The sequence below is a fragment of the Aspergillus aculeatinus genome, assembly GCF_003184765.1.
Source record: "Aspergillus aculeatinus CBS 121060 unplaced genomic scaffold BO66scaffold_14, whole genome shotgun sequence".
NCBI lineage: Eukaryota > Fungi > Ascomycota > Eurotiomycetes > Eurotiales > Aspergillaceae > Aspergillus > Aspergillus aculeatinus.
Window position 1 is genome coordinate 116,923 of NW_020291483.1, and position 26,919 is coordinate 143,841.

Here is a 26,919-nt window from a genome sequence, read left to right on the forward strand (position 1 = left end):
CACGCATACAACCCCAATCCCAACCCTAACCCAACAGCCGCTCCGCATTCCCAAAGTAAATTCCATTCCGCAACTCCTCGTCCATGGCATACTCATCCAAATACTCCCGATACCCAGCCACTTTATCCGCATTCGCATACGGAAAATCCGATCCTATGCTCCATATTAGCATTCCCCTCAGACCCCCCCCACCCCAAACACCCCGCAGGAACCAAACACCAAAGGCCCGGGAACATGCCAACATACCATAAACCACCCTCCCCGGCTCCACCGTCCCCAGCACCAACCCCAAAACCCCGGGTGTCCCCACCAACGCCAAATCATAGTAAAACGAGCGCACCCCCTCCATCCACTCCGCATACGTCTTCCCATACACCGTCACATTCGGCTGCTGCACCGCTCCCGCCGTCACCGCGATCCGGGAAATCAGAAACGGGAGGGTGCCCCCGGCATGCGAGAGGATGCGGGTCACGTCCGGAAAGGCCCGGGTGACGTTGCCCATGATCATGTCGATGGCGGCGCGGGTGGTCTCGGCCGGGAAGTCCAGCATCGGCGGCGGGAGGACGTGGTTGATCCACTCGTTGCAGGCGGCGGTGGTCGGGTGGATGAAGGCGACGGCGCGGCGGGCGTTGAGGGCTGACCACAGGGGCTGGAAGGAGGGGTGTCCTAGGTATGTGTTGTCGGGGCCGTAGCGCGTGAAGAGGGTGACGCCGTCGGCGTGGAGGGTGTCGACGGCGTAGGTGAGTTCGGCGAGGGTGCCGGTGGGGTCGTCGAGGGGGGAGGGGAGCGAGGCGAAGAAGCCGAGCTTGCTGGGGTGGGCGGCGACCAGGCTGGCGGCGTACTCGTTGGCGCGGCGGGCCAGTTGGCGGATGGTCGTTGTGTTGGGCCCGGCGATGGTGGGGCCCGGGGTGGTTAGGGACAGGTAGGCTTTGCGGACGTTGTTGGTTTCCAGGTGGTCGAGGGTCGTTTGCAGGGTCCAGTTAGGCGTGGGGATGCCGGCTGGGTCGCCGCCCGCTGTGTCGATTGCTGGAGGTGGGGGGTGGGAGTTAGGGTTGATGGTTGATGGGAGGTTGGGGTTACTGTACCTTCGCGGTAGAAGTCGGGGATGAAGTGGTGGTGGGTGTCGATTTTGAGGGGGAGGGTCGTGGCATTTGTAAGTGATGGGGCTTCTGAGCGCTGGCTCAGCCTGCTGAGGCTGAGGGCTCCTGCCAGGCCTGCCAGGATGGTGCCTATGCCCAACATAGTGGAGGATATGATGGCTGGGGGTTAGGGTGGGTGAACAAGCCAGCCACTGTCGGTCGCGGGGAAGGCTTTGGTTTTAACACCTCGGATTGCACAAGGAGGGGCTGGACTGCCCGCATCAAGCGGTCTGTCCCATAGCTGCTGTGCAGGAGGCGTCATCCCTTGCATTCAGCTATGTTTGCTCCGCCTGCTGTGGGTGAGCGCTTTCTCGGAGCTCTGTCCGAGAGACACGGGCTCAGCTGTATTGTAGCATTGGTTAAGGGTGTTGAAGCCGCATACTGATATGTGCGGTACAGTACTATCTCTTTTGCTGCTGCCCATACTGCCATCAATCCACCTGTCAGATTATATCGCAGCCCTATGTAAAACGCGCCCCGTGTTTCGGCACAGCTACCCAATGAATCTGAGCCAGCTCGAGATGAGTCTCCGCACTCTAATCCCTTCTCCGGAAACACCATCTTTTCCCCGCGACATCGATCCGCCCCATAACGTACGCGACGCCTCCCTCCCCGTTGCCGAGCCACGTTGTACCGGCGCATCGAACGCCTTAGCAATCTCAATCGGGCTCATCATGCTCGCGAACGTGGGAAGGTTCGCGAACCGGATGTTCTCCGCCTCGTCGTAGAGGCTGTTAGCCAGTTTCGTATCATCTATCATCTACTGATGACGGGGCGGGGATTCGTCCAACAGCTAGATACACTAATTCACTTTGAGCTTTTCCACCTCGGATCCAGGGCAAACGGACCCATGGGCATTTTCAAAACCCCTTGCCCCTCTTAGTCCAAATCATCAATGATCTTTCTCCCAACCTCCCGCGAAGCCAAGCCGCGCAGCGTGCGCTCGCGCAGTCGTTCCCCGAAGCCCATCAGTCCCACGACGAAGGTGAAAGCGAAGATCGAAAAGAAGGCCATCATGCCATAGACCCACCCGAACCCCACGCGCGCCACCCACTGATCGATGAAGAAGGGGATCACCAGCCCCAGGGAGAGGCGATAGGCGCCCATGAAGGCGGCCACCTCGGTGGGCTGCGCGGCGACGCACTCGATCGCGTACGTCACCGCGGCAGGCACGGAGCTCATCGAGGCGAACGTGATGAGGTAGGCGCCCAGCGCCAGCACCATGTAGTCCAGGTGGTACTGCAGGGCGGCGCCGACGATGCCCAGGCCGATGGGGAGAAGGGTGAGAGAAGGGATCCAGAGCGTGTGGAGCCGGCACTCGGGCTTCCAGACCCCGTTGTTCCGGGTGCGGCAGACCCACAGCGCGATGCGGTCGTTGCACAGGTAGCCCCAGAGTTCGGCGGTGAGGAGACCCGCCCACAGGGAGAAGATGACTGTTTTTGGTTTGGGTGTTAGGTAATGACTAAATGGTGCAGTGATCGGGGATGCATACAGAAGGCATTCCGCTGAGCGGTAAACCCCCATCCGCCGACGGTCACGGGCTTCTCGAGCCACACGGTGATGAGACTGTGGGTCGCCACGAACCAGCCGAAGGAGGCGAGTTGGAACAACCCGATCATTAGGCCGATGGGGGAGAGGCCGATCCGGAAGGGGAGCCATGCGATACGTCTCTGTGAGAGGCTGTCTTAGAGAACGCATTCTCCAGGACAGCGGGGGAAGAGTCATACCAACTCAGAGCGACCGATTCCAGTTGGATGTGGAAGCAACGTGGCCATCCGATTAGCCCAGAAGGACGAAGGCTTCTGGCTCGGCACTGCCGTCCCGTCGCGTGGGTAGCTGGTGTCTTCGAGGAAGCAAAACGCTGCACAGGCGGAAATCAGCCCTCAGCCACATTGTATACATTGAAACATAGGTGGAAATGCGACGCACCTAGCACAAGCACAATACCCTGTGCAATAACCACCCACCAGAATACCCACGGCCAATCGGTATTCTGCACGATGAAGCCTCCAAAGGTCGGGCCAGCCACGGTGCCGAAAAGAAAGGAGACATGGAAGGCCGCGTAGGCCTTGCCGCGCTCATGCAGGAAGAACATCTCGTACACAGACCCGACTCCGAGGATGGACGGGATAGATCCGAAAATCCCATCAAACAGACGGGACGCCACGAAGCGTTCATAGTCGCCTCGGCCGGTCATGTTGGCGGACCAGATGGCGCATGCCATGGCGAACAAAAGACACCAGAAGATGATCGCGGTTCGACCGAAGGCATGGGCAAGGGGGTTGATCAGGAGCGGTCCGTAGGCAATACCGGCGATGGAGGCGGACAAGGTGTATGTGACTTCAATCACCGCCTTGTCCCAGTTTTGGGCCTCCTCTTTCTGGGCCAACTGATTCGCCAGGTCCAGTGCGGTGCCCGCAAACCCAGCCATGCAGAGGATGACCAGGTTCTTTAGCTTTCGGGCCTTGGTCCAGTTCTGTGATGCCGTTAGCACATGTGTAAGCAACGGCTCACGGGCAACAGAGGAACAGAGCATGAGCATACCAGTGGATCTTCAGGGTCTTGTGACGGTTGGGGAACGAGAATCACCCCATTCTGCGTCTTGGGATTAGGATCTGATTCGGCCACAATACCCAATTCCAGTTGAGGCTTGACAACGACGGGGTATTCAGCCATTATGTGCGGTCACCCAGGGGGATCTCTCCTGTGCCAGTGTTCGCAGAGAGGACAGATGAGGGGAGGGTTAGAAAAAAAGAAGAAAGAAAGTGGACAATGATTAAGGGGTGGTTTTGCAATTGCGGGACAGGACATTGGAACCACTGCGGCTAATTTGGATTGCATATGATTAGTGCTTATTGATAGGCATATTGATCCTTGTACTGGGCTGCATTAGTGAATGCTAGCACAAGTTACTAGATGCAGGCTGGCTAATACTTGCTTTTTTGATCTCTGTGTATCCTTTCGGGCTAAATGGTGTATTCTTGTGGACGATGCTATGACATCCCTGCAAGGAGGGTCGGATCCATGGAGCTATTGGAAATGACTTGATTCAGATAGTTATTGAAGCTGGCCGAGGATTGCCTGGTGTTAAAAACACCATATGAGCATATAATATTCGTTCCGTTAATAGTCAATTGCCACACTGACTCCAATATTTATTCGTCATGGCACTGACACTGACTGGAGTCTACAACGCGAGGCAGCTCCAGATAGTGGTTATTAATAGTGTTCTCGTGTTCTTGTCACTGACTTCCGTGTTGTTGCGATTCTGGGCACGAAAGCTGCAAGGACTGAAACCATTCCTGGAGGACTACCTGATAGTTGTTGCCTTGGTATGTGATTCTCTCCTCAGAATCATAGAGAGCGAAGATTGACCGACATGGATACAGGCGCTGTCCTTGGGAGTGAACATCCTTCTCTTTCAAAGTGAGTCAACACCTCTCGTTGATACCAGCAAGGATTCTCTAACCCATATATCTAGGTCTTCATGCCGGCGTGGGTGAGCATGTTGACTCCCTGACAACTGCGACCGTACAGAAATACTCCCTGGTATGTGGTCCAGTTGCTCCCAGTATCCTACATGTTACTGACCTGACTGCGCGAGCACATAGAACCTGTACATGATGCAACTATTCTGGAACACCTGCCTTCCTGTCATCAAGCTGTCCATTGCCCTCTTCTATCAACGCATATTCCCCGTCCGATCCATGGTCATTGCCTGTCGCTCCATCATCGTCTTTTTATTCGCTTGGTACCTCGCTTTCCAGACCACGGCCATCTTCCAATGCACACCGATCCCCCACGCGTGGCAAAAGAAAACCACGCAGGGGGGATGTATCGACTTCGTGCCCTTTGTGATCACGTTGGCTGCGACAAACCTGTGTACGGATTTACTCCTCCTCGCCCTGCCCACCCGCGAGATTTGGAAGCTTCAGGTCGCGCAAGGGAAGAAAATCGGATTGTCGGTCATCTTCACTCTGGGTGTTATGTCTGCCCCCCACTCTCCAGCAAAGTCGGCTCTGTTGTTCTCATGGGTATCAGATACTAATGAGTACATTTGCCTACCAGTGTCTGTATTATCTCGGTTGTACGGCTCGAAAATCTCATCGCAATCAGCAACGCGGACATCACGTGTAAGACAAACCCCTTGTGTATTCAGCCTGACTTGTCTACCACCCGCATCGAACACAGCGAATATTAACTTCTGAGCTTCTTAGGGTCCGATACATATTCCCATCTGTGGACGGCGATCGAAAGCAGCCTAGGGGTGGTGGTGGCGTGTCTCCCGAGTCTGATGCCCATTGTGCGCCTGATCCGCCATGGGAAGGGGTGGAGGGGGGGCCCGCACAGCAAATCTCTTCCTGGTGCCGGTGGGGGTCTGTCTTCTTACCCCAGTAGTCATTTGCAGGGGTCGTACGAGCTGTCGCAATTATCTCACCCCCATCGCCTTAGCTCGGGGCTGGGTCGGCCACGGCTCCGCGCCGGCAGCAGTGATTCGGCCTTGCTCGAAAAATACATGGGGGAGATGGAGGTCACCAGTGAGATCGCGCAGCAGGTGGAGTCTAGTCCTGCTCGTACTTAGTCTTGAGAACTAGACAAGGGGGGGGTCAGAACGGATGTGTCATGTTGAATGTGGGTTGGGCTCCTGCTCCGACTAGTCTGAAATAGCACGAGCCGATGTGGGTGGGGGGGCCAATCTCGTTTGATGATGGCAGTGGCAGGATTCGGATCCCTGCCTTAACTCGGTCACTCTTTTTTCCAAGAAGCTGTGGCATACTCATAAGGATTTTACAGGAAATAGACGATGCGCGAGCTCACTTGCTGGAAAGTAAGACGGGTGTGAAATAATGTTTTAGGGCTAGCGCACTGCCATTTGAGAGAACGATGCCTTGTATCTTTTCCCCAACTGTCATCAGTGTCATGACAGCTCGATAATCGACAAGCTTTGTTCCCGCGGGAAAACGCCGCTAAGTCTGCTTAGCATCCGTAAGGCTTTCCTTAGCCTGACCGGCTAAAAGCTTAGTGCTGCGCCGCGGGGTTTGCTGCCCCCTGCCCTGTCAGAGTGTCTCGATGCCCTTCCCTGCCTTGGCTCAGGTGCTTCGCTCCTCCGACTGACCCCTCGGACATGTTTATGACAGACAAGCCTACCATCGCTGACTTCCTTGACTCACAGGCTCTCATCGACAACCAGCCATGGCAATCCCTCCACCCCCCGACGGCCCCGTGCGCATCGCCATCATCGGCGGCGGCATCGCAGGCCTGACGCTCCTCCTGGCCCTCTTGAAGCACACCTCCCGTGACATCCTCCAGCCGCACTTGTACGAAGCCGCGCCGGCGTTTTCCGAGATCGGCGCCGGGATCGCCTTCGGGTCCAACTCCCTGCGCGCGATGGGGCTCATCGACCCGGAGATGATGGCCACCTACAACAAGCACGCCACCGTGCAGCCGGACGAAGGCGCGCGCGAGCGGAAGCTCTGGTCCAGCTACCGGATGGGGATGGACGGCCAACGGCGTCCGACCAACACCCTCAAAGCCGGGGACCATATCCACGAGACGCGCGCCTCGGTGGCCCGGAGCAGCGTCCACCGCGCGCGGTTCCTCGAGGGGATGGCCGAACTCCTCCCGACCGGGGCGCAGGAGAATCACGTCTCCTTCGGGAAGCGACTCGTCTCTTTGGAAGAGAACCACGACGCGAGCGTGACGGCCCGGTTCGCGGACGGCACCGCCGCGACGGTGGACGCGGTCATCGGCTGCGACGGGATCAAATCCCGCGTCCGCCAGATCTTGCTCGCCGGCGAGGCGGAGGCCGAGCCCGTCTTCACGGGGAAATACGCCTACCGGGGCCTGATCCCCATGGAGGAGGCGGTCGCCGCGCTGGGCGAGTACACGGCGCGCAACAACCATTTCCACTGGGGGTACGACGGGCACGTCCTGACCTTCCCCATCGAGAAGGGGCAGACGATGAACGTGGTGGCGTTCCGCACCAAGGCGGACGGGGTCTGGGAGCACGGCGCGCAGTGGGTGCTGCCGGGGAACAAGGCGCACATGCTGCGGGACTTCGCGGGCTGGGGCCCGGATGTGCAGGCCATTTTGTCCTTGATGCGCAATGCCGATATCTGGGCCATGTTCGACCACCCCCCCGCGCGGACTTACTACAGAGATGGGCGGATCTGTATTATTGGGGATGCGGCGCATGCCAGCACCCCGCATCAGGGGGCCGGGGCAGGGATGGCGATTGAGGACGTCTTCGTCCTGTCCCGGTTGTTGAAGGAGGTTCGGGACCGGCGTCAGCTGGGCCGCGCATTTGCGGCGTATGATGCGGTGCGGAGACCGCGCACCCAGAGGCTGGTCCGCACGAGTCGGGATGCGGGTCTGTTGTACGAGTGTCAGAAGCCTGGGGTGGAGGATGATCTTGACAGGATTCGGCAGGATCTGGACGAGCGGATGCATTGGATCTGGGACTTGGACCTCGAGGCTCACCTTGCAGAGGCATTAGATGTCTTTCATCGAGGAGCGTAGAGTTTGATTCCAGATATTGGTCGAGGGTATCGGTTCTAGTAATGACAACTTGTGTCCCTTGGTAGGCTCCAATGACTGTCAGCCCGGGAGTTTCAATATGAGCCCTTTTGCAACCAGACCCGATGACTTGTAGAGCGGAAGCTTAATACCTAAGTCCAATACCTGGTGCACCCGATTTCAAGTTCATAATGTAACGTGGCCAGCAATACAAGATTTCCCTGTACGCCTTCCCGGGCAATGAGGAATTAGAAGGCTTGCTCTGTTGCATAATCTTGACTGCAAAACAGGTCAGATGGCAGTTGTGTTCGTCCAATCCGCATCACATGGCACGGGATCAGTAATTGGCCGTGGTTGGTCGCACAAGGGCATCTCTCGCTCTGATCATGGTATATATGCTTCCAACCCCACTACCATGGACGACTCTTTTCAATTGTGTGCAGTACTTACATGAAAAGATGCGGGCTTTGCAATTCGCCTGGTCGCTTCTAATCCTCCAAGCCGCATTATGTCTACAAGCCACTCATGCACGCCCTGATGCATGGACAAGTTCCAATTCGTCCTGGCCCGAACCGCAACAGAGCATCATCAGAGATGTAGCCATCATCGGCGGTGGCTCAGCCGGAACATACGCCGCAATCCGTCTACGCCAGATGAACTATAGCGTCGTCGTTATCGAGAAGGAAGATCATCTTGGCGGGCACGTCAACACATACACCGAGCCGGCGACAGGAATTGCCGCCGACTACGGAGTGCTATACTTCGAAGATGAGCCCTGGGTCCGCGACTACATTGCTTATCTCCACGTACCGGTGGTCAAGGTCTCCGTTCTGGGGCAAGGCGTGATGCGCCGTGTCGATATGCGAACCGGGGCCTCCGTGCCCCTCTCAGATGGAACCACGATCCCCGCGATGGCGGCGTATGCGGCGCAGTTACTGAAATATCCCTATCTCAACACCGGGTTTAACCTTCCCGACCCCGTCCCGGAAGACCTCCTGCTCCCCTTTGGCGAGTTCATCAGGAAATACAATCTGGACGGGGCAGTGGACATTATTGCGCTATTTAACCAAGGCGTCGGAGACCTGCTGCAACAGCTCACCCTCTACATGATGAAGTACTTCAGCCTGGGTGTGCTTCGAGATGCGATCGGAGGGTTTCTCCAACCCGCCAGCCACAACAACAGTGACCTCTACGGAGCAGCACAGCGAGAGCTGGGGAGCGACGCACTACTCAGCAGCACTGTTACCGCCACAAACCGTGACGACGGAGGGGAGGGAGGGGAGGACGACTGGGTCCAGCTGCAAACGCGCACGCCCACCGGGGAGCAGACAATCCAGGCCAAGAAGCTGATTGTCGCCATCCAGCCCAAGCTCGAGAATCTGGCCGCGATCGACCTCGATCCGACCGAGCGGGACCTCTTCGGCCAGTTCAACAGCACCAACTACTACACCTCTCTTGCCCATGTGCCCGGACTCCCCGTGGGCTCTCTCGTCCTGAATCGTGCAACGGATACCCCGTACCATCTACCGCCGCAGCCAGCGGTCTATGTCATGAGGCCGACCCAGTCTCCGAACCTGACCTCCATCCTGTACGGGAGCGTGGATCATATGAGCGAGGAGGAGGTCAAAAGACATATCACGCAGAGCGTGCTGCAACTGAGGCATGCGGGTATTCCGGTCCAGGCGCCGGAGTTTGTGGTCTACTCCGATCATTTTCCGTTCTTGTTGACCGTCTCGGCGGATGCGATCCGCGGGGGCTTCTATCGGCAGTTGAACGCCTTGCAGGGGCGTCGCAATACGTACTACATGTCTGCGTCGCTCAATACCCATGACTCGGCGGAGATTTGGCGCTTCATTGACGAGATGTTGAGGACGCATTTCTCGCAACCGGAGGATTAGATCCCATGTCGGTGTATCGTCCTCTCCATGAAGATTTCATTCTTGCAAATCCACATATACGTCCCACACAGAGACCTTCTGCCATCACAGAATGAACATGAAAGTACGGTACGTCGGCTGGAGGTTGTAATGAATAGTTTAAGTACCTTTATCTGAAAATATGTCCTGCTGTCGCTCTGCTGCATTGCTGAAGAGATGGGGCGGTAATTTCGATACCTAGCAGCTGAGCGGAGTGGACGATTTCCGGGGGCTGGGATGCGGGTCTCGCATAATATTGTACCAGTGTTCTGCTGCCAATATTGAATGTATTCATGTAATGTTCTCTTCTATGCCTCACACATCTCACTGGCCTCGATGTAGTTGATCCGAGCGCGTCCAATGATACTGGCTCGTGAGCAGCGGACGACTTTCGTGGCACTACACCGTCATCGACATCGATGCCTTGTGATTAGCTGTCACACACCAGACATCGGTAACGTTGCACAGCCAAGCGGAATAACAGCTCTGAGACATACATCACCATGTCTGCTGCAGTAATGTGACAGGAGTTCAGTCAACTGATCTACGGCCCCTGGCCTCATGCATCTGTTGTCAGGTTGTGTTGGTCCCTTTGGATTGATATTTGTGACGTCAAACCCCAGTCCCGCTTAGTTTCTCCCCGCTCTACGCGTAGACTTAGTCATGTTCTTAAGCTGAGATCATCAAGTTCGAGCGATTTGATTTCCCGTTTCTCTTGCCGCATCATATCTAGAGAACCAACGACAGATCGAGAATCTTGGTTCCATCGGGATAGATCCGAGATCTATCGCGATCGAGATCCCGATCGCCGCCCGAGCACTGATGCATCGGGTTAGAGCCTGCGGGTAAGCCGGTCCAGCCACGGGCGCGCTCACTTGGCCTGTGCCATAAGCATTATAGACATATAGCATGTTCTTCGCCGGCAGGGCTGGGATTTCTATTTCCGGATTCGGCCCGACATGGCGCCGCCTTTTGCTCAGTGACTGGCGCTGCTGAGAAGGGTTTTGTGATCCTCAAGATCGGCTTCCACCGCTTGGATGATCAAGAGTCAGAACCGGGCGGTCCACGACTTGATTATATCCGCAGCAATCTCTTTGACGTGGACACCGGTCGGATTCTCGAGCACGACATTAATGGTCCAAACAACGACATTGTTGATGTCCTGGAGCCTAGGATACAGCAAGCAATCGCCGAGGGGGCTACTGTCTATATCTTTGGCGAGCAATTTAACTCGGAAGATGGCATACACAATGTTCACATGAACCAGGGCAACATTCCAAGGTACTCAGGTGACGACGGCGTGTTCCAGGACGGGGCCCTCGTCATCCATTTCCCTCGGTCCAATAGCCCTCGGTCCAATAAATGGGTCGGTATTTTCCTTGCCTTTGCATCGCAGGCCGTGCATACCAGTGAGGTTGATGGCCATGCCATTTCACGAGTGAGGTGGAAGGGCCTCCTGCTTGACGACCTTGTCGAGAATTCAGTGGCTATCCGCCGGGGCCTTGTGAATACCACTGAAGGGCAGCAGTTTGTTACCCTGGCGAATCTCACAAACCGCAGGGTGTCGCTTGCACGTTGGAGAACTCGCAATTCGGAATGGGCACAACAGGTTCTTTCTAGGGATTCCGCTTTAAACGCGAGAGCTACCAATGACTTTTCTATTCCGCACTGCCGGCTCTCTCAGGACGGTGACACTATCACTTTTCTCGATCGCGATGGGCTCAAGGTCGCTGGCGTCAGATATAACTCTCAGCAGGGAACCCAGAATGGGCCAATTGATTTCGCAGGCCAGGGTTGATAACACACTTTCTTATAAGGGTTTATACAGTAAATCTGTCTGTCATTCGTCAAAAGTAATCCATTAATATTTCAAACCTTTGCCAAATCTTTCCTGGCGGAGGATTGGGGTGTCTTAATGAGCTGTCAATCACATTTCGGTTGCAGAGCTAGAGAGGTTTAGTCTAGTCATAAAATGGCACACCAAAATCATTATCATCATTTCTGACTTAAGATACCAAGTCCTGAGTGTAGACAACCATTCAACCGCTTGGGAATAGGGTGAGTAATCAAAACGCGGATGTTGTAGGGCAATTTATGGACATGGACTTCTTCCGAGAAGTTTCTATTATTTCGCATACTTCTCCGGATCAGGGAAATGGAGCTATTTAGTACTATTGCAAAGAATCCTTTTTAAAGCCCATTTTGTGGAGGCATGTTTCCAAGTACCTAGCTGCTTCTTGGAGCATGCTAGAGCCTCCAATACAAGCTCCAGCCTCATAGTTATGCGCAAGTCCACTAAGCGTGCTCAAGGACTGCTTTGATGCAGGTTCTCTGCTCAGCAAGGCTGCTGGACAACTGAGTATCGCATATGTATGAGCGGCAGATTGTTGGTGGTGCATAAGGGAATGCACAGAGTTGAATGTTCTCGACCAGTCAAGACACGATATTCTTCCAGAGTCCACAGAGTTAAGCTATTCGCGCTTGATTCATATCCTGATCTTATGAATCGAGTGCATAAGGCTAGGACCTCAATGGGTCAAATCACAATACTGACGGGCGCAAGCACGGTCAATACCGCCTAGATCTCTTCGGTCGACTCCCTGATTTCCCACAATTGCTGCTCCTCCTTGATGTCATTCCAGTACTCATCGGACTCCACTCCCGGGCACTCAGTGACTGAGTCCGGTCCAGGTTCCACGAGCGAAAGCTCGGCGTAATTAGCCGTAGGTTCGGGGTCGCGAACTTTGCCCGTGGAACGTAGTGGGTGGCGCCCTAGGGACACCAGGTTCTCGGGCACAGGTTTATCGTTGTTGACATGTAGGTACTTGGCATCCAGTCGTAGATATCTTGCAGCCCACACAAGGGGCTCCTTGATTTGTTCCCGTTGAAACTCGCTTTTGATTCTTTCCGCTTCGGCATTGGCACCTACAGGTACACCCAGCGCTTCGAGTAAGTCGGCGGAGATGCCACCGCGGGCAGCAAAGGCGCTTCTGCTTTGGCTGAACGACACGGTATCCGCTAGTTCGTACACCCCTGTCAAGTACCAGATTTTCGGGCTTGTGATCCGTGTCCTGAGGCTGGGGTTGGCTACAACCAACCACCTCTCGAGGGTTTTCTTGCACGACTCCCTTGTCAAGACCCTCTCTGTAAGGAACTCTCGAGGACTGGGCCGCAAGTCAGGGGAATATGCCATTTGGGCGATTGGGAGTGGTTACGTACTCCTGCAGCTCAATCTTGCGCCCTGTCTTTGCGTATACGAACATAGAGCTGGACTTGGAGAAGGAGGATCCCAGCGAGGCAAGATCGAACGCGTTGATTTCAGCCGATATCTTCACCGACGGGTCCGTTCCAAGCAGCGGGTCCTCAATCTCGAAGACATGTGCGGATTTCTCAAGTTCATCCGCCCTATGATATGATTTCACAAGTTAGCCAAATGCCAGACAAGGGAGGGAATGGCTCGTACTGAAGATCTTCACCAGGCGAATACCACAGGGAATCATCGGTTGCTTTGGAATAGTGCCCAAAACACAGGTGGCCAAGGCGTAGTTGCGCTGGCTTCTTCCCGGTCCCGTAGAGAAAATAGTGTTGATCGTTGCACCTGGGCATGTTGGTTGACCAGCTGTTGTTCGTTACTCAAAGTTACCTCCAGGTGCCCTTGAGCCGTGATGTTCTTCTCCCTTCTTATATGGGCCCCAGAAACATAGTCTGGTTTAGCGGGAGAAGGATATAGTGTCAGACGATCGGCGTCATCCTTGAGTCAAGGTCACCAGTCGGAACAGTTGCTCATTTAACGTAGAGTACCACGCAAGGTGGGCAGCGCGGCTAGATTCGGCTTTCATGTGCCTGTCGTGTTGATTCCATGGAAACCTGATGGGCGGTGCCCCTCCGTATTCATCTCACAGCCACAACCATTCCCGCGTGTTCCAAGATGTCAACGAATCTGGGTCGAGCCAAGATTCCGAGGAGATTCGGGGTTGACCGTTTGATAGCCCGGCTTCGTCGATAACACAGTAGCACAAGACTCCATTCAATGACTCCGAAGAAGCTCGCGCAGGTTACGTGATAAGACAGTGTGCGTCTAGCATACTTGGGAATATGCAGAGCACGCATACTGTCTGAGGACACGAGATGTTATTAAGGGGCACTCGACCTCTGACTGCGCGGCTTAGCATGCCTGAGAAATGATGATGCAATCGAAACCGCCATCCGTCAGTACTGAAAGCGGTCCCGAACCTGTCAGAGCGTCTATGGTTCGTGCTGGCCATCGGACACGGCACTGGCGACCTAGAACAGTGACTGTGCAATCAGGAGGTGTCTTCAGAGTCCGTTGGGGATCTAGAACAATTGTCATAGACCTTGTGATCCTGCGCATCCTCGGGTTGAGCCATGGGGATAGCAGCCTGTCAATGAACCAGACCCGGTAAGTAAGATCAACGAGGGGCGCTGTACGGGACTGTGCACTGGTAGGCGGCTGCAAAGGACCGCTGTCCAACTTCTATACGAACAGAACCCCTCGCCCACGACTGGAGAAAGTATCATCTTGCCTGGATATGTATCGCTACGACACTAGTTCATAAAATCATACAACCCTTGGGCTCCAAACATCTTCTTACAAGACATTCAATCTCGCCTGTCGAAGGGTACTGCTAGTGGCAATGGACTTTATCGAGATCTGCGAGGTGTTCGGGGGATCCATACTCCCGGACGAGTTTCGTGGTAACTATGAGGACGCGGACCGTCATATCGCGGCTCTTGAGCAAGAGATTATCGCAGGACCAAGTTCAACAACTGCGAGAGCGAGAACGACCCTTCTGCGAGCCATTTACTACACGCTTTCAGGAGACTTCAGGAGGGCTTATGAATTTATACATACCCTTCAAGGCTTGCAACATCGAGGGCTAGAGCGGATTTGGGTGCTCCGTGGGCAATTGTACGAATTTTACGCTGCCATGCTGGAGCATCGACCAACAGCTATTGCGTTTGCGATGATCCCTGGGGATCCGTACGCAAGGTTGTGGAAGGACGATTCTGAAGTGGTGACTCTGCACGTACAGGCCAGAGAGGCTGGACGAGCCATATGTGTTGCCGAATGTACAACCGTGGTCGAGAGACTAGAACAGGCCGTGATTCTGGACGTATGGTCTTTCCTGGATACTTTGCACTTTTCCTACCTTGAACACCGTGATTTCACACCACTTGTTACCGCGGAGTCTCTACCACAAGGCCAGGAACGGAACCTGGAGTTCCTGAATTTCCCAGTTCCATATTTGTCCGGGACGCTGGCAAGCGACATGAGTCATGCAGGGAATTCAACGTTCCAGAATCTCTTGCAGAGAATGTCCAACGATATTGAAAGGGCGAAGGGAGCCTCAAGTGATCACCAGGCGTTTTCCCACCTCCGAGTCGAATATGAAAATGCTCTGGACTATGCGGGGCTGGGCCTGTGCAGAATAAATGAAGGCGATCGCATACTATCACCCTCATACACGAGCCCTGTAGCGTTTAATTTGATGTGTGAGTTGCGCGACACTGGGTGGGAAAATATGGCATGGGACTCACTAGAGTCAACGTTTCGATTGGAGGATAACGAGCAGGCTCATAGGCGCTATGATGAAGCTCTTTTTTATATGGAGGCTGCGTGTGCCCCAAGAGGTCAAGCCGCTGTCTCCCTGCGCAGGGGGTGCGTGAATCATGCAGCAGGAATCCGATATCAGGCGGGACCTGACTGCGCCCAGTTCAAACAGGCTGAGGAAAATTTCACAACAGCACTCAGCCTTTTCGCCAACGACACTTTTAACCAACAGCTGATTACCTGTCATCTCGCTTTACTTAACTGTAGCCGTGGACAGACTAAATCCGCTGTGGAGATAGCAAGACGCCTAGGGACCGAGTTGCGCGAAGCGCAAAGCTCCAAACTCTCCCACTTCCTTGGGACATTGATACTTCGATTTGCTCACTTCCAGTTCGTGCAGCACAAGAACACTAGGGTGGCTACTGCTTGTTGTGAATGTGCCGCTGTCTACCACGAGGCATTGGAGAGTCCTCTAGGTTCCCTTTTTACAGCGGAAGCATTTATTACACTGTTCAGGCAAACACATAACTGGACGCTCGCGCAGGCAAATGTCAGAGAGCATAAAGCCCTCTGGAGTTATACACCGCGCATTCGCATACATCGACGACAGTGTGTCTCACAAAGCCGACCTTCACAACCTCCGTAACTCAAGGAATTCGCTCCTCCTCGAGTTCGACAGATTGGTCCAATCCGTCTGTTCGATGACTGGCGATGAGAATCTACGTTCGCAGTGGGAGGAAGTACGCCGGGGCCTTCAGCCAAATGAGCCACAGGGGAGTTCTGGTTTCATTGACCTTGCGCCTTTGAGTGACGAGGCGAAGCAGCATCTTAATGACCCAGAACTTGGGTCAATGGAAACCGAAATGATGTACTTCTGCCAAACGTTTGAGGCGCGAAAAGGGTTCAATGCGGGTTACGCCCGAGCCATTGGGGGTTCCTTCAAGGCGATCGGATTGGGGGATATGGACGCCGCCGATGCCCAACTCGAAGCGTTTGTCTCGACCTGCGACTCAGAGAGCACTCTCAAAACAAGGGAGGTGCTCGACTACATGATCCCGACCCTAGCACAACTTGATCGGGTGGATGAAATGAGACAGGCTCTTCCACATTATCTTTCAGACTGGTTCGTTAGAGGCGGGGTAGAGGACATTCGTCTGGTCTGCGATCGTAAAGGAGTCACCAGTGATGTTCGGGAACACGCGATCAAAGTTCATAGGGATACTGCCGAGCAGGACATATCCATGTGCTTCATGGCCCAGGCTTGGGATAAGGGACCTAGGATACTGCGGAATATCGCCACCGTGCTCCCCGACTTTTTCTATAAAGCAAGGACACAGCCAAAGCCAGACACCTGGCAACTGCTCACCTTCATCGGTGCTTTTTATGAGCGGGCTTCGAAGCTCGACAAAGCGATCGAGAATTATCTAGACGGTCTACACCAGGTCGAGAATCTGAGAACTATGATTCCAAACCCCGACGACCGGCGCAAAGCTTACTCGACGCAGCACACTGCAGAGTTATTCTGCGGGCTGGCTCGAACATCAGTCGCCCTCTCGAGGCGCACTGATGCAAAACGTCCAGATGAGTACCGCCTGCCGACATCCTCTTGGCTAGATCAGGCGCTCATCTTCCTTGAGCGCGGCCGGGCAAGAACTTTACTCGATATACTACAGGCACATGATTCTGCAGGTGTGGAGAGCCTTCAAGCGTCGATGGAAGAGCTATACCGAAATCGCCTGCTGTCAACATTAATCCATTCACAGCGTAGGCCTGGGGATGAGCAGAACCTTTTGAAGAGGGCACGGAATGTTGCAGAGAAGCTCGGAATATCTGCGGATACATTCGATCCGGTTGGAGAGGCTCTTAAGGGGAGGGACGAGACCATAGCACAGATCTTCAAAAACACCATGTTCGTCCCAGATGTGGATGGAATTCTTCGCTCAATTCCTGCGAACGCGATCGTCATAGAAGTCGGCGTTTGTATGAGTGGCACAATTGCCCTGTGCATCTCATCGTCAGGCATCCAATCCGTGCACCAGTCTGACCTCGGAACATTCGCATTACGCAGACTAGTTGTTGGCTATCTTGGAAAGATATTGGCCTTCCAAAAGGACCCAACGCCCCTTGAGGCGGCCAATCTGAAGGAGGGTCTTGATGATATCGCGGCTAGGATATCTACCCAGCTGATTGAACCTTTTGCTGAACATATTCGTGGCAGCAATACTGTCATTTTTGTGCCTACTTCATATCTGAACGTCTTTCCTCTGGGTGCATTGATGCTAGACGGCGAGCCCCTGGCTCTAACAAAACCGTTCTACCAGGTACCGAGTTTGGCTGTTCTGCGACGGATTTCTGAAAAGGCAGCCAAATCCCAGCCGGGGACCACGATTTGCGCGGTAGCAGACTGTGATAAAGCCAACCCGATAGTTTATGTTGGTCCTGAAGTGGTCTCAGTCTGCAGTGCCTTTGGCGTAGAACCGGTCACGAGCGACCAGTTCCCGCAAGCCATGAAAGCAGCTGAGCTCATCCATATCGCAGCTCATGGTACAGAAAATTACTCCTCTCCCTGGGAATCCACAATCCTCGGCGACACGTTTCGTGTCCTCGACATGGCCACAAAGGATTGCAGCGCCTCGCTGGTGGTATTCAGCTGCTGCCTCAGCGGCAAAGGCGAGATCAACGCCGGTGACGACCTTGTGGGGTTCGCACATGCTGTACTTCAATCCGGGGCCCGGGCATTTCTTGGGGGCTTATGGAGAGTCTGCGACGAACTAGCCATGCTCTTGATGCATCTGTTTTACAAGGTACTATCAAGACACAGAAATGCCCCTCCAGGCGCTGAGATATGTGTGGCAAACGCCTGGCACCAGGCCGTCCGAGCTTTTTACCGGCTGGACGAACGAAACGCACTTGCACTAGTTGATGAACTGGAGAACCTCTGGCGAGCCACCAAGAACACAAGTGCCAGGCCGGACGGTGATTATGGCAAACTAAAGTTTCATTTGAATCAATTACGGGCGATGATAATGCAGGGGAAAGTGGACTTTACCTCTCCTCGCAATTGGGCTCCCTTTGCTCTGGTTGGATGTGGGAGTGTCAAGATTGTGGGATCAGCTCCAGACGCAGAAAATAATGGACTCGTTGACGGCCCTGGCGAAGTATCATAATACGCTAAATTTCTTGGTGACTCTCGGGCAGAATCAAAGGTTTCATGGCGAGGGTCAGCACAATTGCTGTTCCTTTGCTCGGTTGGAATGAAAGGTCTGCGTTGCGGAAAAGTGATTACTACGTCATGTCATATTGCATATTCTATCGGTGAATACCACCAGTTTTCTCCATGTCCTAAGCCCTTCTTGCTTGCTCATACGTGTAGAGTTGGTTTACAGTCTGCGATATCTCCGTACTTATAATTCAATTGTGGCGAACGATGACGGAGCACGATAGTAGCTTTCAAGCAGTGGAAATAAGCCATGGTACCATTGCTCCTGTAAGATGTATCAAGGGCCATCGGCATGGAGGCTGAGCCCTCGTTCCAGTACATTTTCGTACCATCGATTGGCTTTTACCGCCGGTATGTACGAATACAGCTTCAACCGACCTGTGAACAATGTCCAGGACCAAAGCACTTTGGGCATCGTTATATTCCCGACTTAATGTATGGCATTCCTGTTTCCTTCATAATAGAATTCCATCAATTTCTTGCTAGGTAATGTTCGAATTAACATTTCTCACAGGCATATTGCAGTAAGAATATGGGCAGGTAGCTATCGCAGATATCCACTCACCCACACCCCAGGCGACATACTAGCCATCGTCGTATCATGACTCCAAGCTCCCATCCTATTCAATTCTTCCAGATATATGCCCAACTCCTCGTTGAAATCCCTGTTCATCTCCGCCTCTCTCGACCACGTCTCCGAATCCCTCTCCCTGGGCACTGAATCCCTAGGAATGGGCACTGACGGAAACCGCCGACCAGTCATGGGATCCACCAAATCACCTCCGTGGGCGGCCAGAAACGCATTGAATCTTTGGCACTGTATCTCGGGATCCCCCAACGTATCTCTCAACATTACCAGATGAAATCCGTCTCTGGTCATTACTGGGGTTTGGCCATTCATTACGTGTTGGATGTCATGGGTGCGGTAAAATATTGTCATGGCTTGGTACGCAAATTGCTCAGGGGCGGGCATGTGATTCTCTGAGGCAAACATGTAGTAACGGCGACTGAGGTTGCTGTTGTCGGAGTAGAAGAGGGCTGTGAAGACAGAAGCATATTTGACGGGATCAAAACCCCTGGAGTCGACTGGTGGGGTGTGGGTGAAGTAGATGAATATTGCATCTAGGAGCCGGGTGAACAGAGGGTTAGGTTGTTTGGAGTCTGTAATTAGAGGACCCCAGCCTTGGTGCGCGGCTGGTTCATCTGCATGCCTGAAGAAGTGTCCGAATGGCATTGCCGTTGGGATCTTGAGGGACGTCAACACATCAAGTTTGCTGGGCGATTCCTGCGGATAAACAGGCCTTTTATGGGTCTATACTCCCTGAATATCCACGGGATAGCTGTTCTGGCGATGATCTGGAGACATGAATCCAGACCAGCCTCGACGGGGTCCAGATGATCGGTCGTATGCTTTTGACTGGAGGTTCCACGGTACCGATTCCGGGTTGAACTTTGCAGGAACCAGATAGCATCAGGAAACAAAGAAATCTGGCAGGAGGCGGTGCGAACCATAGATGAGGGCCTGTGGCTGGAATTCAGCACAGATGATGATCTTTGGGTGGCTAATACGCCTTTGATCGACATCTGTCGGTGGTAAGCTGCATTCTGTACGACATAACTAAGTCCAGAGTCCTAGCGAGCAACATTTGGAGACGAAAGCGGCATAATCCAAGGAATAGCAACTGTGGGGTTAAAAGTACTGACGCAGTTGTAGAACAAATGCAGTAAATGTTTAACCTTGGCGATTGTTGCTGTGCCTGGGCTTTCGCCACTTTAATGATGTTGATGTTCTCAAATTCAAACCTGCTAGAAGAAATTAGCTCAGAAAGGAGACAGTCAGGCCTATGCTTACATGATACTTGAGTCATCATTGGCTTCGAAAACTCTGAAGTCGGGGTCAGCTGCCTGTGGGAACTGGCTCTGGAGTGCAACAACATAGTTGCTCGATGCTAAGCCTGCCTGACGGCTGTCATGCAAGCTTTCCATGTTCTCGATTTGTGTCTGTGTGATCGAAATAAAGTTAGATATTGTTATGTTGTCTATGGAAAGGGCACTAACTGTTCCCCTTTTCTATTAGTAGAGTAATTAGGGGGTCCTTAATCTCCTGCTCTGGTACAAGGTGGTGCTCTTTCGGGCCATTGTAAAAGCTTTGGAGCTCTGTAGACCCAGCTTTGACCAAGTACTCCAGTTGTTTGCTAAGGAGTTGAAGCAGTGTTACCTGGTTGGGATCCGCAAGAAAAAGACTTATCGTGCTATCAAGTTTATCGCGAGGCAATTTAAGAAGATCCCTGTTATTTATATCCGGACAGAGTACCTACCAAATCCTTGAACTACCAGAATTCCAAGGGAGAGACGCTTAGCAAGTCTGCTACGCAGCTCACCTTCCCCTGTGAAGTTGGAGCCAGATACGCTGCCGCTGAGCTTTCTGTAATTTGCTTGAGACATGATTTAGACGTGGGTTGCATCGCTACCAGATGTTATCCAGGATCTTGCCAGCACCAGTACTATTTTTGATTGGCTGATGCTTCTTTGTGAGGGTGGGCTCTTGGACGATTGATACCTGCTTCTCAAACCATTCTGAAGCCCCAAATGTACTTAAGAAGGTTGAAGATTACGTATCTACGCGCCTTTGACCCTCCACGATGTGTTGTTGGACCTTTGAATTCGAAGGTCTTTCTGAACCGACCGTACCATCTCTGCATAAAAGTGATGGCATCTGAAACAGGAAGTCGAACCACCGCCGGCGAAGAAGATATCAGATATATACAGAGGCAATCACACTTTGCTCTGCACAGGTCACGGCGACGATAGATTGCTTCAACTCGCGATACAATGGTATGGTATACAATGGTATGATTAAGACAGCACAGACGAGAATGGGAAGAGATTGAACGCGCCACCAAGCGGGAAAACGTCGGAGCAACCTATGTCATCTAACTTAGGGTACGCTGGAGACGGAGAGCGAGCTCAGGGTCATGCTGCCGGGGCCTGTAGTAGACTTTGATGAGATTTTATGCCCAGCTGCTCCCAGTTGAATTTTCCATTGTGTGATAATGGAGATACATTGTATGTACACAACACATGCTATTCACAAGGCGGTTAAGGAGCATCCTACGGCCACGAACGAACTTATCTCTAGCACTGAGGTCTGAATCCCTCACTGCCCCGGTCTACCCGTCCGCATAAACACATTCGAAGGCCGCTCGCGATCCCGAAACTCCTCATCCACCTCATACACAAACTCTCCGCCATCCTGCTCGAACCCCAGCTTGCGGTAAACATGCCGCCCCATGCTCGACGCCTCCAGTACAGCCTCCAGCCCACCGCGCTCCCGCGCCTCGCGGAGCCCCCACTCCACCAACGTCGTCGCGACTCCCCGCCGCTGGAACGCAGGGTCCACAGCACATAGATCCAGCACCAGCACCGCGGGGGAGTCCGTGCCCGCAATCTCGCGGACGTACTCGATGCGACGGCGCTGCAGCCCAAACACCACCTGGCGCAGATACTGTTGCTCGGCCGGGTTCCCGGGGATCAAGGCTTCCAGGTCCATCGTCTCACCGATATCGACAACGGGAGCGTCCCCGTATCCGGCCACCTGGGACGCTTGGACCCAGATCGCCACGCCGGCAATTTCCTCGTCGCCTGCGGCGCTACCTTCTGGGCGTGGGACAACGGCCTTGAGGAAGACGGTGTTGGGACGGCCGTGTCGGTCGGTTGTAGTGGACGACCAGCGGGCTGCGAAGCGGGCGCTGCCCCTCTTTTGGCCCTCCGGCGTGTCCCAGCCGGGGTTCATGGCGCACCAGACGCCGTCGTTGACCTGGTGGCCGAAGGCGCGGGCGGTGATTTGGAACAAGCGGTCGAAGTCGGCTGGGTCCGTGATGGGCTCCACTCGGAGCACGTCCCGGGTTGACTCCGCGTTTGAGCTCATGGTGATAGCCGTTGATCCGGTTGATGCGGGGAACTTGGGGGGACTGATAAGGTCGATAAGGGAAGATGGGTTTTTTTGAGAGAATATTATATCAAGGTTTGAGATAGAGGGTGATACTTAAATGCAAATATAGGCGGAAAATAGAGCCACGTCACCAAATTAGTTCGTCAATTCCGTATGAGCTTACAAATCACATGCCGAACAAAGCTAGTCAAGCTGGAATCTCCTCCTTGGCATTTTGAGCCCGGTTCTCTTAGTATTTGGCGCAGTGACATTATAGTCAATCTAATGTTGAAAATTGACGATAAGGTAGGCACTTAGTTAGCCCTTGGCTCTTCGCCTTTCAACCGTCATGCCAAACATATCAAGCTACGGGCCCATCCCATCGCCGTTAAAGGATTCCATTACACAACTCTATACCCCTATTACCACGACACACGAATCCTCGATTGCCGCAAGACAGTAACAACTCCTGACAATATGAAGATCGCTACTCAAGTAGCGGGACAGTCGGCGAGCCCTTTACCAGCGTGACGAATCACGCCACAGAACCGCGCTTTCGCAGTCTTGCCCGATCCAGTATACTCGAAGATCACCCGATCCGGCAGCGCCGTGACGTCGCCGCCGTTGAAGACCCGAGCGGGATCCTCGCGGTCCAGAACGAACTCCATCTTGCTCGAGCCGCACTCGAAAGGTAGCTTGTCGTGGTTCGCGTAGCCGTGCGGGTACTTGTCTGCGTCACTTCATTAGCTCTTCTCTGGGAAGAAGCGGGGGCAAAGAGATCTTTACTTTTCCCAATCTGCTTGCCCTCATTCGCATACTTGACAGCCTCGACGTAGGCTTTTGTGAGCTGTCCGGAAGTGTAGGTGGTCTCCGTGTATTTGTCGGTTTTGGGGCAGGCGTGGCTCTTGCTGGGAAAGTCTGCCGTGGCCAGCTTCGGGGATGTCTTGCCCCGCTTGTCGAAGATGTCGAAGGTGGAGTCCTCGCCAGTAAATCCCTCATCAACAATGGTATCACGAGGATTGAAGCCAAACAGGGGGCTAGCGAGGGCAGCTTGGGACATGAAGGCTCCAGTCAGCAGAGCGTGGAGAGTGAGAGCTTTGATGATGGAAGGCATTCTTATAGACGCAACGGGAGTGGATTTCAAGCAAGAAGGGCTGTGTGATATTCGCTTGATGCCTTGCGAGCTAATTATTGTGAGAGGACAATATGCCCCTTATACTACACGGTTCTAGTGTCTCTTTATAGATCCCAGATGCTGAGTTCAATCCATTGCGCGTGCTTTTCAAGACCATATCACCTGTCAGGCGGTTTCACATTGGGCCAGAATACAATGGTAGAATGGGGCGTAATCATTCAGAGGGTGCACCAACCGTTCTGGCTAGTTGTTGTTCTATCGCTTCTGTCGCTTCAGCCTTTCAACCCATGATGCCGGTGGGGGTCCGCCATAATCTCGCAGTGTGTGCAGAGAGTTTCAGATTGAGACTGTAATGGACTGTACTACGTCTGTGGTGGGGAAAGCAACAAGGACCTTTTTGTTGGATAATTGCTGAGGAGCTAGTCATTGTTTGCTTCGTTTTTGTCTTTCCTCCTTCTTGGATTGCGATTTTGTGTTGGCGAAGCTGTCAAGGTTGGGCTGTGAATCAGATGGGAGTATTGGTAGCGATGAGGGAACGATTAGCATCATCCATGAACCAATCCCGAGCATCTTCTTATGTTGGCTGCGGGTAAGCCGCGATGGCGCTTACAAGTGAAAGTAGGACAAAACGGGGCGCAATCTGGGGGCTGTTTACTATCAAGCCCCCAACAAACAAGCAAACAAGAAATAAAGTGCCAGGGTCCAGGTCAAGCAGCAGGGATTAGTGAATGAGTCAGACATATCCCACCTAAACACACTGTGAACGGTCCAAATCAACATCTCTCGGCGAACATTTATACACCTACCTCTTCCTTCCTCTTCCACTTTCCCAAGAAGATCTCACCAACCCATCCCTCTGTTCTCCATCACTTCCTCACTTCCATACCTCCATCAAGATGAGCATGATCCCCGAATATGAAGCCTTTCTTGCTGCAGAGGCGCAAGACGAATGGCCTCCCCGTCCAGAGATACTGTCTGCTCTCCGGACCCTGCTGATCGACCCCTCTGCTCCTGCTGCCGAAGTCGCCAGGGCATGCGTCTCCCGCGCCATCGCCGAAGCAGACCCAGATCCAAAGTACGGCGATCTGTGGTCACCCTTCATAGGCGCCGTTGAGCGTTTCCCCGAGCACTGCGACCGATTTGTGGAGTTTCTCATCGCCCTGCATCAGCTCCCTGACTGCGATGGGGAATTCCAATGGCTAGAAGGCTTCGCTATGTACTTGGATGAGTTCACTTATGACTGTGCGTCTCCTCCTTCCCCTGACAATTCCCAAAAGCACCTTCAAGCGAACAGCTCGCCTCTCTCTCTGGCGCGGAAACTAAACATCAAACAGACGTGGATCACTGCTTCAACGCGACCACCCGCGAGACCGAGCGACAACGCTTCCTGAACGCGAATGTCTTCACCATCAAATTCTACCAGCGTCTGCCCCGCCCCAACCGCTTCGGGTTCCTGATCAATCACGGCGCGTGGGTGCTACGCAGAACCTTGGAGCATGCCCCCTTTGAGAAATTCCATCATCCGCACATCGAGAACACCATCCAAGATTGTGACGAGGACGAGGAGGACTTCTACAACATGAAGCGCGACGAGGCGCTCGAAATCATCGACGTCAGGGCGCTGAATGGATTCGTGCCGGCGGCAGCCGTATGGCTTGAGTACTGTGGGAAGGAGATCTATGAGAAGCAGGGGTCCCTGGGACGGGAGACCCGGGCGTATGATAAGTGGCAGGGATCGGAGGGCTGGTCAAAGGAGCGCTGGGCATTCTGGAAGGAGAGGTTTATCTGGATATCTACGGTTACGGCCTTGGATCGGAAGACGAGACGGATTGCGAAGGATGTGGTCGAACTGATGGGCAGGATTGAGCAGGGAGACGATGGAAAGCTGTGAAGATGGGATCTGCAGCTTGATGCGGGTTTCTGCATGTCTGATGAGAGTGACTCAAGATAGACGTTCCTGCTATGCGAAAGCCTTCATCGGCCGTATCAAGTGAAGCAGTATATTCTTTGTGATTCCGTCGGAGACCGCGGACGCCTTCGATTTTCCATGAGCGGTGTCTGATAGCCAGTTATGATGGGGGTTTACTGGACTATGTATGTGACAGGTGGATTAATATGGTCATCATATAGTCACCCAGTTGTGGTATGATAGGTAGAATTATTCCCACAGGGAGTTAGTGGGATATTGGGTTGGTTGATACTATATCATTTACCGTCCACTTCGCTGTGTAGCAAACCTCGTGAGTTATAGATCTCCAGTGCTGGGTTGTATGTGTTTATGAAAAAGAAAAAAAAAATACTGGAAATTAGACAGACAAGTTGTCAGGTGGGGGTGAGATGTCAGTCAATTAGTACAAGTCCCTACTACGTCTCGGAATATATAATTATTGCCAGCTTCGAACATTACAGTCCGGAAACCAGCCCCGGCTCTTAGAATTCATCTTCTCATCAACTGCTACGTATAGCATAGGCAGATAGAGAGGATAACGATATTAGGCCATGATACTGAAGCCAGGTGATGCTACTTGAAACATTTCACATGGTTGAAAGCGGACAAGATGGCAAGAATGTCGCTGACAAGGTATGCAGCCTGATGATATAGGCATCTTGCCAGTTAAACTGCATCAACCGCTCGCATGGCTTAGATGGTAAAGCGCAGCACTAGTAATGCTGAGATCCTCGGTTCGAGTCCGAGTGTGAGCATTTGTTCTTTTTTGACCCCCGATGGGCCTGCGACGCCCCTCTCTTGTGTCTAATTTTGCTACCTTGTCAACTACTAATGCGGGGTGAGCTACCACTTGTGGAGGGAAATATAAGTTGCAGCCGATTGATTAAGTGATGTGGATTTCACTTATTCACAAGAGTTCACAAGAATGTGTCTTCCAAGTTGCTGGGTGTAGACTGTCCGGTACTGTCTTCGGGTGGAATTGTCATGCGCCTTTCTTCGTTGATCTCCGACTCTTCTTTCTAGCCAATGAATAGACCGCGACCCACCATGCTGCACAGCCCACCGCAATGAAACCGACCACAGGCGAAAAAAACCAAAAAGATGGAGCTGCGGGGAATCGAACCCCGGACCTCTCCCATGCTAAGGGAATATTATACCACTAAACCACAGCCCCAATTGTTGAATTGCGACCCAAAAATACGCACCAAGGGCGACCAAGCCAGCTCCCCCAACATCGTACACTGCCGTGCTCTCTTAGCCAGCCCTCCCAGTTGGATAAGAGTAATTGACATACAGGTGGTCTCAGTCTTGGTGCATCCTTGAAAAGGTCCAATACCACACTGCCAGATGATCTTCCCGAGCACTACATATAAGGAATGGTCAGAGGAATCTTCAGGTGGTACTCAATACTGGAGTTGATCCGTCCACGGACAAATATGTCAAGCACCCTTCGGAAGGGAGACAAGAGCAACCTTGTTCTGACAGATGCGAGTCGAAATCTCTTCTCTAACCCGAGCTGCTATAGGCTTTACTACAGCTACT

General features: G+C 53.3%; 11 protein-coding genes and 2 non-coding genes across 13 annotated transcripts; 6 read left to right on the forward strand and 7 right to left on the reverse strand.

Moving 5' to 3' along the window:
* Positions 1-25: 25 nt before the first annotated feature.
* Positions 26-2,372, reverse strand: BO66DRAFT_469990 (amidohydrolase family protein; the record flags this gene model as incomplete). Its single annotated transcript, XM_025652759.1, has 4 exons — positions 1,737-2,372; positions 1,086-1,229; positions 247-1,026; positions 26-153 (listed from the first exon to the last, which is right to left on the reverse strand). The coding sequence occupies exons 1-4, from the start codon at positions 1,897-1,899 to the stop codon at positions 26-28; spliced, it is 1,215 nt and encodes a 404-aa protein (XP_025505716.1). The 5' UTR covers positions 1,900-2,372.
* On the reverse strand, positions 2,019-3,570 carry BO66DRAFT_409992 (polyamine transporter; the record flags this gene model as incomplete). The annotated part of the gene is made up of 4 exons (XM_025649211.1): positions 2,019-2,572; positions 2,632-2,809; positions 2,867-3,000; positions 3,069-3,570. The coding sequence occupies 4 exons, from the start codon at positions 3,568-3,570 to the stop codon at positions 2,019-2,021; spliced, it is 1,368 nt and encodes a 455-aa protein (XP_025505717.1).
* Positions 3,571-4,303: 733 nt separating this feature from the next.
* Positions 4,304-7,658, forward strand: BO66DRAFT_427504 (FAD/NAD(P)-binding domain-containing protein; the record flags this gene model as incomplete). Its single annotated transcript, XM_025650356.1, has 6 exons — positions 4,304-4,471; positions 4,529-4,565; positions 4,621-4,688; positions 4,751-5,272; positions 5,934-5,967; positions 6,313-7,658. The coding sequence occupies 6 exons, from the start codon at positions 4,304-4,306 to the stop codon at positions 7,656-7,658; spliced, it is 2,175 nt and encodes a 724-aa protein (XP_025505718.1).
* Positions 7,659-8,113: 455 nt separating this feature from the next.
* Positions 8,114-9,553, forward strand: BO66DRAFT_318801 (amine oxidase, flavin-containing superfamily; the record flags this gene model as incomplete). The annotated part of the gene is made up of 1 exon (XM_025643623.1): positions 8,114-9,553. One exon carries the CDS (start codon positions 8,114-8,116, stop codon positions 9,551-9,553), a length of 1,440 nt encoding a protein of 479 aa, XP_025505719.1.
* An 840-nt stretch (positions 9,554-10,393) lies between these two features.
* On the forward strand, positions 10,394-11,369 carry BO66DRAFT_447584 (YukJ family protein; the record flags this gene model as incomplete). Its single annotated transcript, XM_025651709.1, has 2 exons — positions 10,394-10,416; positions 10,472-11,369. 2 exons carry the CDS (start codon positions 10,394-10,396, stop codon positions 11,367-11,369), a joined length of 921 nt encoding a protein of 306 aa, XP_025505720.1.
* Positions 11,370-12,149: 780 nt separating this feature from the next.
* BO66DRAFT_409996 (uncharacterized protein) lies at positions 12,150-13,177 on the reverse strand (the record flags this gene model as incomplete). The annotated part of the gene is made up of 3 exons (XM_025649212.1): positions 12,150-12,735; positions 12,791-12,976; positions 13,035-13,177. 3 exons carry the CDS (start codon positions 13,175-13,177, stop codon positions 12,150-12,152), a joined length of 915 nt encoding a protein of 304 aa, XP_025505721.1.
* A 575-nt stretch (positions 13,178-13,752) lies between these two features.
* BO66DRAFT_399991 (CHAT domain-containing protein) lies at positions 13,753-18,310 on the forward strand (the record flags this gene model as incomplete). Its single annotated transcript, XM_025648707.1, has 4 exons — positions 13,753-13,991; positions 14,039-14,123; positions 14,188-15,752; positions 15,796-18,310. 4 exons carry the CDS (start codon positions 13,753-13,755, stop codon positions 18,308-18,310), a joined length of 4,404 nt encoding a protein of 1,467 aa, XP_025505722.1.
* A 508-nt stretch (positions 18,311-18,818) lies between these two features.
* On the reverse strand, positions 18,819-20,828 carry BO66DRAFT_447585 (uncharacterized protein; the record flags this gene model as incomplete). Its single annotated transcript, XM_025651710.1, has 8 exons — positions 18,819-18,845; positions 18,929-19,648; positions 19,682-19,813; positions 20,068-20,134; positions 20,216-20,364; positions 20,422-20,433; positions 20,682-20,693; positions 20,745-20,828. 8 exons carry the CDS (start codon positions 20,826-20,828, stop codon positions 18,819-18,821), a joined length of 1,203 nt encoding a protein of 400 aa, XP_025505723.1.
* A 494-nt stretch (positions 20,829-21,322) lies between these two features.
* Positions 21,323-22,394, reverse strand: BO66DRAFT_370426 (GNAT family N-acetyltransferase). The gene has a single exon (XM_025645414.1). It carries the CDS (start codon positions 22,289-22,291, stop codon positions 21,521-21,523), a length of 771 nt encoding a protein of 256 aa, XP_025505724.1. The 5' UTR covers positions 22,292-22,394; the 3' UTR covers positions 21,323-21,520.
* A 123-nt stretch (positions 22,395-22,517) lies between these two features.
* BO66DRAFT_447586 (uncharacterized protein) lies at positions 22,518-23,411 on the reverse strand (the record flags this gene model as incomplete). The annotated part of the gene is made up of 2 exons (XM_025651711.1): positions 22,518-23,024; positions 23,081-23,411. The coding sequence occupies 2 exons, from the start codon at positions 23,406-23,408 to the stop codon at positions 22,786-22,788; spliced, it is 567 nt and encodes a 188-aa protein (XP_025505725.1). The 3' UTR covers positions 22,518-22,785.
* A 617-nt stretch (positions 23,412-24,028) lies between these two features.
* BO66DRAFT_419191 (DUF3632 domain-containing protein) lies at positions 24,029-25,320 on the forward strand (the record flags this gene model as incomplete). The annotated part of the gene is made up of 3 exons (XM_025649794.1): positions 24,029-24,047; positions 24,351-24,671; positions 24,764-25,320. 3 exons carry the CDS (start codon positions 24,029-24,031, stop codon positions 25,318-25,320), a joined length of 897 nt encoding a protein of 298 aa, XP_025505726.1.
* Positions 25,321-26,059: 739 nt separating this feature from the next.
* Positions 26,060-26,132, forward strand: BO66DRAFT_t112. The gene has a single exon. It is a non-coding gene; the product is annotated as a tRNA-Thr (tRNA).
* A 347-nt stretch (positions 26,133-26,479) lies between these two features.
* BO66DRAFT_t113 lies at positions 26,480-26,551 on the reverse strand. The gene has a single exon. It is a non-coding gene; the product is annotated as a tRNA-Ala (tRNA).
* Positions 26,552-26,919: the final 368 nt, after the last annotated feature.

Excerpts from the sequence above, each read along its gene's own strand:
- BO66DRAFT_370426 (XM_025645414.1), bottom strand. The coding sequence starts at position 22,291 with ATGAGCTCAAACGCGGAGTCAACCCGGGACGTGCTCCGAGTGGAGCCC.